This window comes from Salvia splendens, chromosome 12 (genome assembly GCF_004379255.2).
Source record: "Salvia splendens isolate huo1 chromosome 12, SspV2, whole genome shotgun sequence".
Lineage (NCBI taxonomy): Eukaryota > Viridiplantae > Streptophyta > Magnoliopsida > Lamiales > Lamiaceae > Salvia > Salvia splendens.
Window position 1 is genome coordinate 7,342,418 of NC_056043.1, and position 11,662 is coordinate 7,354,079.

The 11,662-nt window shown below is 38.0% G+C and overlaps 2 protein-coding genes across 2 annotated transcripts; both read right to left on the bottom strand.

Moving 5' to 3' along the window:
* Nucleotides 1-4,928: 4,928 nt before the first annotated feature.
* Nucleotides 4,929-5,447, bottom strand: LOC121757467. The gene has a single exon (XM_042153008.1). It carries the CDS (start codon nt 5,445-5,447, stop codon nt 4,929-4,931), a length of 519 nt encoding a protein of 172 aa, XP_042008942.1.
* Nucleotides 5,448-6,329: 882 nt separating this feature from the next.
* LOC121757468 (zinc finger MYM-type protein 1-like) lies at nt 6,330-7,839 on the bottom strand. The gene is made up of 3 exons (XM_042153010.1): nt 7,623-7,839; nt 7,387-7,547; nt 6,330-7,313 (listed from the first exon to the last, which is right to left on the bottom strand). The coding sequence occupies exons 1-3, from the start codon at nt 7,837-7,839 to the stop codon at nt 6,330-6,332; spliced, it is 1,362 nt and encodes a 453-aa protein (XP_042008944.1).
* Between the last annotated feature and the right edge of the window lie 3,823 nt (nt 7,840-11,662).

Below are 11,662 nucleotides of genomic sequence, written 5' to 3' on the forward strand. Positions count from 1 at the left end.
CATATCGTTTCCTAGTCCATAGGTCAGCTGTGCCTGGCGTGGCTGAAGAAACAACAATTGAGTCAAGAATTGCTATATTCTTTGAGAATGTGTACCATTGGAAGAAGCAGGAGGATCGTTCTAGCGAAAGAATGATGGATGAATCCACTAGTTCTAATCCTCCAAAAATGACGAGTTCAAGTCCTGAGGATATAGAACCAAGACGTGGTAAAAGAGTTAAAATTGCTAAGACTTTTGGTCCAGAGTTCATAACTTTCATGTTGGATGGTGAACCAAAGTCAGTGGCGGAAGCTTTGTCTGGCCCAGATGCAGCGTGGTGGCAAGAAGCTATCAACAGTGAAATTGAATCCATCATGATAAATAACACTTGGGTGTTAGTAGACTTGCCTGAAGGCTGTAAGGCTTTAGGGTGAAAGTGGATTCTGAAAAGGAAATATAAGCCTGATGGTACTATAGATAAGTACAAAGCTCGCCTAGTTGTCCAAGGCTTTAAGCAGAAAGAAGGGCATGACTTTTTTTTATACCTATTCACATGTTAAAAGAATCACTTCCATTCGGGTGCTTCTTGCGATTGCTGCTTTGCACAATCTTGAGATTCACCAAATGGATGTGAAAACTGCATTTCTGAATGGTGATCTGGAAGAAGAAATATATATGGAACAACCCGAAGGGTTTGTTGTGCCTGGGCAAGAGCGTAAAGTATGCAAACTGGTAAAATCATTTTATGGGTTGAAGCAAGCGCCGTTACAATGGCACTTGAAGTTTGACAATGTGATGTTGTCAAACGGGTTCACTATCAATGAGTGTGATAAGTGTGTTTACATTAAGAACACAGATAACGGTTTTGTTATTGTGTGTCTTTATGTAGATGATATGTTGATTATGGGCAGCAATAGTGCCATTTTCAACGAAACCAAAAATATGTTGAAGAGAAATTTCGACATGAAAGATATGGGTTTAGCTGATGTGATTCTCGAAATCAAAATTAAAAGGAATCATGAGGGAATTGCTCTGACACAATCTCATTATATTGAGAAAGTGCTAAAGAAATTTCACTCGTTCGATTGTGAGCCAGCTAAGACTCCATTGGAACCCAACGTGCATTTGAGTAAGCACACGGGTGAGCCTGTAGCTCAAGAAGAATATGCAAGGATCATAGGGAGTTTGATGTTTATCACAAACTGCACCCGACCAGATCTTGCGTGTACGGTGAATAAGCTGAGCCGATTTACGAGCAACCCAAGCAAGGAACATTGGAAAGCTCTGCGTAGGGTTTTGAGATACTTGAAGTATACTCTTAACTTTGAGCTGCAGTACACAAGATATCCCCAAGTACTTGAAGGGTACTGTGATACAAATTAGATCTCTGATTCAAAAGACTCATTTTCGACAAGTGGGTATGTGTTCACTGTGGGGGTGGTGCTGTCTCGTGGAAATCAACGAAACAGACGTGTATTGCTCATTCCACCATGGAATCTGAGTTTATCGCATTGGATAAAGCAGGGGAAGAAGCCGAGTGGCTCAGAAATTTCCTAGAATGTATTCCATGTTGGAAGAAGCCAGTGCCGACAGTAGTGATATACTGTGATAGCCAAACAGCTATAGGGAGAGCACATAGTGGCTTATACAACGGTAAGTCTCGACATATTCATCGGCGACATAATACCGTCAGACAATTGATCACAAGTGGTGTTATCAAGTTGACTATGTAAGGTCAGTTGATAACTTAGCGGATCCGTTAACAAAAGGTTTAAACCGTGATCAAATGCATAGATTTCTAAAAGGAATGAGACTGAAAACCACATCTTAAAAAGATGATTATAGTGGTAACCCAACCATACGATTGGAGATCCCATGGGCTTGGTTCAATGGGAAAACGAAGCTATATGAATCTAGTTGTAACACTCGGAAGATTTTTAATCTTCGTCCACTCTTTAGAAAGCATTGAGTGTTGTAACCTGCATGTGGTAGGAGGCTAAGTTTTGACTTTTAATGATTCTGGGAAACCTCGAGGGGGTGGGTATTGCAGGATACCTGGAAAAGAATCACCTATGTAAGTGAAGAAGTGTGGGCCGCTTCAACATGTGAATCACTTATGAGTCCAAAGTGGTGTTCCATGGCCAGTAAAGGACACAAACGTGAGAACTGATGAGTTTGTAAATAATATTGTGTCAATATTATTGTCTCGGTATACACTAAGGATGAATGGTTCAAGGCATCACGTCCACCAGGCCGCCGGTATGCCCGATAGTGTTGACTATGGAAAGTTCAAAGCCACAAGCTACTATTCCAAATGCAATATTGTTTCTCGAGAATTGAGGAAAAGAGTCTGCATACATGCATACATGTCTGGTGTTGGTTTGAGCTTGCAGCGCTCTAACCAATGTGGGGGATTGTAGGAAACGTGAGAAATGTGGAGCAAAAAAGAGAGGCTTTTGGCCTTTCATGAGGCCAAGTCCTTTGGCCTTTCAACCCCAATTTCTTTATGTAGTGTCTTGATGTCATGATCTTTCATGTCTCCATCTCTAGCCTACATAAGGCATGGATTAGTAGATGGAAAACACACCAACAACAAACATTCTCTTTTCTCCCAAGGTCTCTACATCATAGTGTGCATCTTAGGAGCATTGTCTAACTCGATTCTCGGAACTCCATCAAGTTCGCCGGTGCCTAACGGGTTTGAGGTGCTTCTACATGCTAGGAGGAAGTCGTTTATCTTTGGAGGCAATATGCCATTCTGTGAGCACTAGCCGGGGCGTAATTTGTCTTGCGGAAAGAGGGCTTTCCTCGACTCGACTTATAAATTTGGTTTGCTTTATTTCCGTTGTAATTTTCATTCCTCTTTTGTTGCAAGTTTCCTTTCAATTGTAATAGTTAGAGTACCGCCTGTACACGGCTTGAGAATTTCTTCCCACTATTTCTAACAGTCTTAAATTGATTGAACATCAAATCATAAGCTTTCTAAAATTTTCCTTTTGCAACACTCATGTCATCTTAAATTCATTGCCCATTTTACATTATGAAATGACAAATTGTTAGAGAAGGATGTAATGTATTTTAATACACAAATCTTTAAGATATAAACCCATACATTATTAGTTAAAATTATAAAAAAAAAGGACTTGCACATATGTATCACGTGAGGACTGGATCTTTCATGAAAAAAGAGAATGACGGACAAGCACATAAAATTAATGAATAAGATATGAACAAATAAACATAAAATGTTCGTTCATAATGTGTCTGAACCTATATATGCATTCATCAACATTTAGTAAAGAGATGCATACATGATAGTCTTTTGTGAATAGAATAAGATTATCATTTCTCAGACCCAGTGACGAAGTAAGAATTTTTTTGTTGGGGGTCCAAAGCTTAGATATTTTTTAGTGTCGGCATCGCCGAAATTTTTTATAGCATAGGCAATGGAGAATTGCAAAAGATATAGATGAATAATGAGAGGAAAAAAATAGAGAATGAATCATAGAAATTAGAAATATAATCTCTATTATAGTTAGAATGTAAGGTACAAGTAAATTACTTCATAATATAAGACTAAAGGTTAGATATATGCAAATAAAATAGCAATGGGAGTAAACTATTGGACATAAAAGTGTAAGAAAATAATATAAGAATTTTTTTGGATTTATAGGCCGAAAGATTTGAACTTGGAAACATAGAAATATAAGAAATTAAAACAATTCCTGGAAGTAAAAGTGTTTGAAAAAAAGAATTGATTTGTAGGCTGAATGGATTGAACTTTGGGAACTTAAAACAAACTCCTATAAGTGTAAGAAAATAAAGCAAAGGAAAAAAAGTTGGATTTTTAGGCTCAAGGGGAGTCGAACTTGATATAAGGGAGCATAAAAATGTAAGAAAATTAAACAAAGGACAAAAATGATGGATTTGGAGACTGTAGGATTTGAACTCGGGTGAATAACAACAGTGACTTGAGCTGATACCAACTACACTATTCACAAACTGTGTTTTTACAATAGCATATATATACTAATAATTTCTTTAGCTGGGGGCCAAGTGGCCCCCCATGCCCCATAGTGGCTTCGTCCTGCTCACACCAATAGTTACCATTATATATCCTATGTGGACATCATCTATGAGCATCACTCTTGTTTAGTCCACATTAGACATTATTTATTGTTTACACATTTATATTTATTCCAATACTTAAAAAGAAAATTCCCAGTAGATGAAACTTGCGAATAAAAAGAAAAGTCACAAATATAATTTGTAAAATGCACAAAACTATATTGGTCTTCTAAACATAAAACACAACGTTGAATATATTAGGGGATATAGTACTTTATATTTGGGTCAGAATTTATATCCATTGAGTAACAAGAGACAATTATTTATGTGTGTTAAAAGTACTCAATTAAAGCACGACAAAAGTTGACTATAATAATTTAACATCCATACAGAACTCTGTGGTCAGAATTTAGATTACTTTGGAGACTAACGTACCAATTATCAAATAGGAATTGATTTATCATAATAATAAAAGCATGTATGAATAATAGCTTTCACGTTATACGAACAAGCAAAAAAAATCCAAAATTTTAATAATTTTTTATAATAACAGGATCTTAAAATCAGAAAATCTTGCACGCACAATCATCAAACAAACAATAAAATATTTTTGTTTAGCTTCGAACTAGGAATGTCAATAGTTTAGTTTAGATTCTAAGAGCATCTCTAATGGCGGACCTCCGGTCAGGGGCGGACGCAGAAAAAATTGACTGTAAGGGCTGGACTTCACTATATATTTTTTCACGGTCAAACATAATATATATATATATATAATTATACAATATAAAAACCGTAAAAACTATAAAATGCATATATATTTAATACGAAGTAGTCCAAAATATATCTAATAAAAATAACATGTCATAGTTGCGGTTTTACGTCTAAAGCGATGGCAACTGAATTCTACGCGTTCTCATCGATTGAAAACGTTGCAAGATTTTTTCATTATCAATCGTTGAAAACAGGTCCTTCTCAATGTACACAATTAAACTATCATTCATCCACTCATCTCCCATCCGATTTCGCAAGTCGGTCTTGATAGTCTTCATTGCAGAAAATGCTCTCTCAACAGAAGCAGTAGCAACAGGTAAAACCAATGCCAACTCCATAATCCGATAAACCAACGGAAAAACCAAATGCTTACCACTTTTGACCATTTCCGTAGCAACGTCTCCTAAGTTGCTTAAGGCAGCAAATTGAGGATCACATCGTACATTAGCAATAAAATTACTAAGTTGAAGTGGAAGCCGTGAACAATCAATTGCAGAGAAGTCCTCGTGATATAAAGTAGCAAGACGGATTACTTGATCATCATTGAATCGAGGGAAAGAATTTCTTGGATCAAGACCTGATATGCATCCTAGCAACTCGGTGCTAGCTTCAGAAAATCGATTATCCATCTCTTGTATAGTTAAATCAACCACCTTGACATTGCAACCACAATAACATAAATTATAATATATATATATATAAAAGACATGAATAGGAATATTATAATACCTGATTAAAAATCTCTACACGATAATGATGCAAATTCGTGATCAACTCTGCTCCATATAGGGCTGGCAATTTTCGACACGACACGATAATCTGACACGAATCCGCACGAAATTATTGGGTTGGGGTCAAGTCTTATTGGATCCGTGTCCTCATCGGGTTGACCCATTAAGAACCCGATAATTTCGGGTTGGGTTCGGGTCGGATGCGGGTCGGATACGGGTAACCCATTAAGAAATAATATTATTATTTTTATTATTATTTAAAAAATATATATTACTTTAATTTTTTAATTTCTTATAAATTAGGTTTAAATAGTATAAAACGAATTTTAATTGTGTAAATTAGGTTATAAATTAAGGTTTAATCGTGTAATATTAGGTTTTAATCGTGTAATATCAGGTTCGGGTTGTTATCGTGTCGTGTCAACCCATATTATATCGTGTCGATAACGGTTCGTGTCGGGTGCGGGTCGTGTTCGGATTTGAAGGTAGCAGGTCGGGTTCGTGTTCGGATTTACAGTTTCCTTAACAGGTCGGGTTCAGGTTAGGCCTTATTGGGTTGGGTCATTATCAGGTTGACCTGATAACGACTCAATCCGCACGATTTGCCAGCCCTAGCTCCATACTTCTTTTAACCACGGCGTGGTATAATTTCATCCATTTCAACTTGTGAAATATTATGCAATTCACAAAACTTTGTTGCACAAAACTTTGTTGCTTGATCATGTATGTCTTCACATCCATTCTCTCTAAAACTTTGCAACTGATGTTTTACACTTTGGATCAATGATATGGCTTGAATAATATTTGATCTTTCTTTTGCAAGGCAATAGATAATTCATTGGTTATTCCCAATAAATGTTTCATCAAATGTAAAGTGAAAACAAACTCATAGTTATCCATCCTTTCAATCAATCCTTCAGTGGTACTTCTGTTATCACGGAGAGTAGCATCATCACGTACAACTTCCAACACTTTCTCAACCGAAGACCACTTAGAGCATAGACGAAGCAATGTAAAGTAATGTGAGCCCCAACGAGTGTCTCCAGGCCTTACCAAACTAGTTTCTTGATTTTTACCTCTTCCACTTATGAGTTCTTCATCATTAAGTTGGTCTTTTCTCTTACAAGATGCTCCGACCATATTCACAATCATGGAGACATAGCTAAAAACATCATTCACAACTCTAATACCCTTGGCAACCGCAACAATAATTAATTGGAGTTGATGAGAGAAACAATGAATATACATGACATATGGATTTTCTTGCAATATTAAGGATTTCAATCCATTAAACTCACCCCTCATATTATAAGCTCCATCGTATCCTTGCCCTCTCACTTTAGATAGAGATAAATTATGCTTCACCAATAAATCATCAATAGCACATTTCAAAGTATGAGAGGAAGTGTCAATTACATGCACGATTCCAATAAATCGCTCAATCACATATCCTTCGTTATTCACATATCTTAAAACAACTCCCATCTGCTCCTTCATTGAAACGTCTCGAGCCTCATCAACCAAAAGAGTGAAAACTTTATCTCCAATATCATTAACTATGGCAAGTGTAACCTCTGAAGCACAAGCGTTTGCTAATTCCTTTTGAATTCGTGGTGAATTCATTTGGTTGTTAGCAGGAGCATTTGCAAACAAAGTTTTGGATACATCATCGTTAAGTTCACTAAACCATAGAAGCAACTCAATAAAATTACCTCTATTTGAAGAACTACTTGACTCATCATGTCCACGAAAAAATAATCCTTGCTTTAAGAGAAACCGAGTCACATTCAATGAGACTGTCAACCGAATGCGATGAATTTGACCGTAATATACTTGCCACACTGTTCCTTTGATCTTGAAAAGCTTCGAACTGAATTCTAGCATTATTATGACAACTATTCACGCCTCCAACATGATAATTGAATCTTTCTAATGCATTTTTCCAGTTGCTACAACCTGTCTTTGTAAAAGCATCATCTGATTGTCGACCCCCTTTATCTGATTTCTTGAAAAGGTAACACCAAAAGCAAAAAAGCTACATCCTTTGATACACTATACTCTAACCATGTATACCTTTTAAACCAAATATCTTGAAAACTTCTTTCTTGAGTACCATATTTCTTTTTTCATACTTATGTCCAATTGGTTGACAAGGGCCCATATTCAAGTACTCTCTTCGTACTCTATCTCGAATTGAAACATCGAACTCTTCAATTGGCTTGCGTTTTCCCGGATCACCAACAATATCATTCAAGTTCAACCCAACTTCTCTTCGGGGCTGATTTTCCATTGCTTCAACAATGGGTTCACTTGGAGAAGAAAATTCATCCCGACGCTTTTTTTAAAGAAGCGTTCCATCCTCTACGGTCAATCTAAGCAAAAACGAGAGACGTACAATATTAGTTTATATACATAACTCCATAAGATATAAAGATGCTATCAACATTCACTAATATAAATTGTATTCTATACGACAATCACAAATATTAGCTTGCAATTAACCATTGTTATAACTTTTTTAGCTTGCAACTATTCTATCAAAATTTTACAAAAACAAGAAATAGAATATAATATTAACAACTTTAATAAACTCCTTACCTCTTTGTGAAGAATTTGAATATTAATTTCTCTAAAGTTTCAAAGACTCAAACCCCACTTTTATAAAATGGGGTTGTTTCTATTTCGGCGCCCTCTGTAAACTTCAAAATGAAACCCTCTGTTTCTCCTTTTTAATTTTTAAAATCTAAAAAACGTGTGGGCTGTGGGCCAACTAAAATGTAATCTCCTTTACTAAAATTTAATATAAAAACGTGTTCAACTTTTAAAAGCAACCACACTTTTACAATACACTATTTTTTACAAGTTACGAGCATGTCAAACATTTAAAGTGGGGTCCATGTGATTATTACTTTTATATTAATTTATATATGAAAATAGTCTTCTTCTTCTTCCTTACTTCTCCAACACCATTGTTATGTTTCTTCTCTAGATTTTAACTTTTCCTTTCTTTAATTTTCAGCCCCGTACAGTTATGCATCCAAAATAATTTGTTCTTCGGTAGCATTATTTTGATAAGGGCTTAACATAATTTTTTAAAATTTTAAAAATTTTGAAAGTAGAAAATAAAAAAAAAAATTGGGTAAGGGCTTCAGCCCTACCCTCTTTGTACGTGTGTCCGCCCCTGCGTCCGGTCGGACGTCCGCGACGGGCGACCGGGACGATCGCCATTGTGGCGTCGAAGGTCGGATACGGACGTCCCGTGAGGACGTCGGGTGTCGGACGTGCGGGCGACGGGCGGGCGGACGTCCGCCATTGTGGAGTGGGTCGGACGTCCGGGTCGAACGTCCGGTAATTAATTTTTTTTCAAACTCTATATATATGGCTCGTTGAACTTCATTTCATTCGCACCACTTGTGTTAACAAGTTTCTCTCTTTTTTTATGTTTTATGACTATGTATTTTTGCCCGTATTTTGCTTTCCCGTATTCCGTGTCAAAATTATAATTCCGTTTTTACGTAATTACATTATTGTGATTTTTTTTATTGCGGGAAGTCCTAGTGGGAAGGGCGATGGGAAGGGCGGATTGTGCAGGGGATGTCCTAGTGACGTGACAGTGGGATGGGAAGTCCTAGTAACGTGGCAGGAGGTGTTTTTGGGATGTCCTAGTAGATGTCCGATTGGGACATCCGCCCACCGGAGATGCTCTAACTTCTAACCCAAAATAGAAAACGAGCATATCCCAAATTTTATATGTTTATGGGATGGAAATAATAATAGCTTTTATCAATTTAAAAGCAATGGGCTGCCTTAATTTAATACTCCTAGTAAGCAAGGTAACTAAAATAAGAGCCCATCAAAGAAATGAACACAGCCCAATGATTTAAATGAGGACAACCCTTAGTTATTAACAAGAGCGGCCTATTTGTTTTCGGCCCGTTTGATTTCGGCCCATGAAAAGAGAAATGCCCCAGATTTGCGTTTTCTTCAACGAGAGTAAAGAATGTTACTTCCTAAACTACGTAACCGAGCGGTATAATATTTCTTGCTTGTATGATCACATTATGTTCACTTTAACATAGCAGATCAAATCAGCTTCGATGCCTTACACTTACAGACAAGGATGTATTCGGAACTGCTTTTACTAAGCCAATAATGAAACTCCCACAATTGGAAGAGTTGCACTTTATCAAGATGGGTACTGTTGGCATCTCTTGCCCCATGTTGAAATCACTTACATATAGCAACAGTTGTAATGAGCATCTAGAATTTACAGAGCACGCTGTGGCAATTGGAAAAACCATGTCTAATCTCCGACTTATTGGACAGATGATGGAAAATAAGGGACCTGAAGCGCCTGCCCCTGCCTTGAATCACTTGAGCTTCAGCGATGCTCCGGTCTTGATCTGGAAGATGTCCTGACCAAGTCATACGAGACAATAATGTCATATCTTCCATATCTTTTATTTAGTTATCTTTTGATTCATAGTATCTTTTTATATATTGTTTTCTTGTTCCCTAAGCTAGTATTCTAGTATTATAAATATGGATAGGTTGTTATCATTTTATTCAGTCAATGAATATATGAAATTATCGTGAAATTGGCTCAAATATTTGTGCTTCAAGAAACCCTCTTAAGGCTGCCGACGAGATCATTCTCGCGCTCAGCCGCCCTCCGCCGGAGCAATCGCCGACCCAACGCGTTGGGCGCTCGATACCTTCGGCACCCGTTTCTTGATTGTAACTGGAATTCGACGTTGAGGAATTAGATCCTTAACAACTGGAGTTGATTCCAACGTGAGTTAGGGACATGGGCCAACGACTGATCATACACTGAGACCTCGTTGAAGGGGTATTGCCTTGGTGTCTCTCGATAGACAGGTGGGTCCCAACAGGTAGGTCGGCGCTTGGGCGGTGATGGCGAGTACATATCTAGCTCGTAGGATGAAGAATGCTGATATGCAGTGGTCCGACGGGTCCATGGTGGGTCCAAGCAAGTGGGCTGTCTCCGACGGGTCCGAGGTGGGTCCCAGCAAGTGGGCTGTCGGGTGTGGCAGGGGTGAAACGGTTGCACGGGTTGAGGGAAATTGTATTTACGATGGTGGTATCCGGCGTAGTCGTAGGACATGTTGGCGACAAAGGCGTGGTTGTGGTTCAAGGTTGCTACAAATTTGCTTGCAAGGGCACTGACGAAAATTGTTGGTTATACTGAAATCAAGAGTCGATGACTTCTCACTTCGATAGAAAGCTATGTTCCGCAGGCAAGAGGGGGCAGATTCTTAAACGGAGCTGTGTGCGGAATGATTCCGGCAGGCAGCGGTGTGGCTAGTTGTTGTGCGCGGGTGGATTCCCGTCGGGCAGCGACGTAGCTGTGGCTCGATCGATGTGGCTAGTTGCTGTGCGCGGTGGATTCCCATCGGGCAGCGACGTAGCTGTGGTTCGATCGGTGTTGTGGAGGATGAGCTCACGATGAGAGCACCAGTTGTTAAGGATCTAATTCCTCAACGTCGAATTCCAGTTACAATCAAGAAACGGGTGCCGAAGGTATTGTGCGCCCAACGCGTTGGGTCGGCGATTGCTCCGGCGGAGGGCGGCTGAGCGCGAGAATGATCTCGTCGGCAGCCTTAAGAGGGTTTCTTGAAGCACAAATATTTGAGCCAATTTCACGATAATTTCATATATTCATTGACTGAATAAAATAATAACAACCTATCCATATTTATAATACTAGAATACTAGCTTAGGGAACAAGAAAACAATATATAAAAAGATACTATGAATCAAAAGATAACTAAATAAAAGATATGGAAGATATGACAATATTGTCTCGTATCACCAAGTAAAAGATTTGAGGCTCCATTTTGAGAATTCTGCCTGAGGGATTAATATTGGATGATGAATGACAATGAATCATCATATTATTAATATGATCCCTTTTATAGTTTCTTGTACTTTTTCCATGCCAACTTCTATGATTGTCATTTTTCTTAATATTGTTGGGAAGAATTTGAAGGTTATAAACTTGAATGGCTTAGTTGGCAACATATCTGAAGCTTCATTCCATCTATCTTTCTTCCTTTTCTAATCTCCTTGTATTGTTTGGCCGATGCGAATAA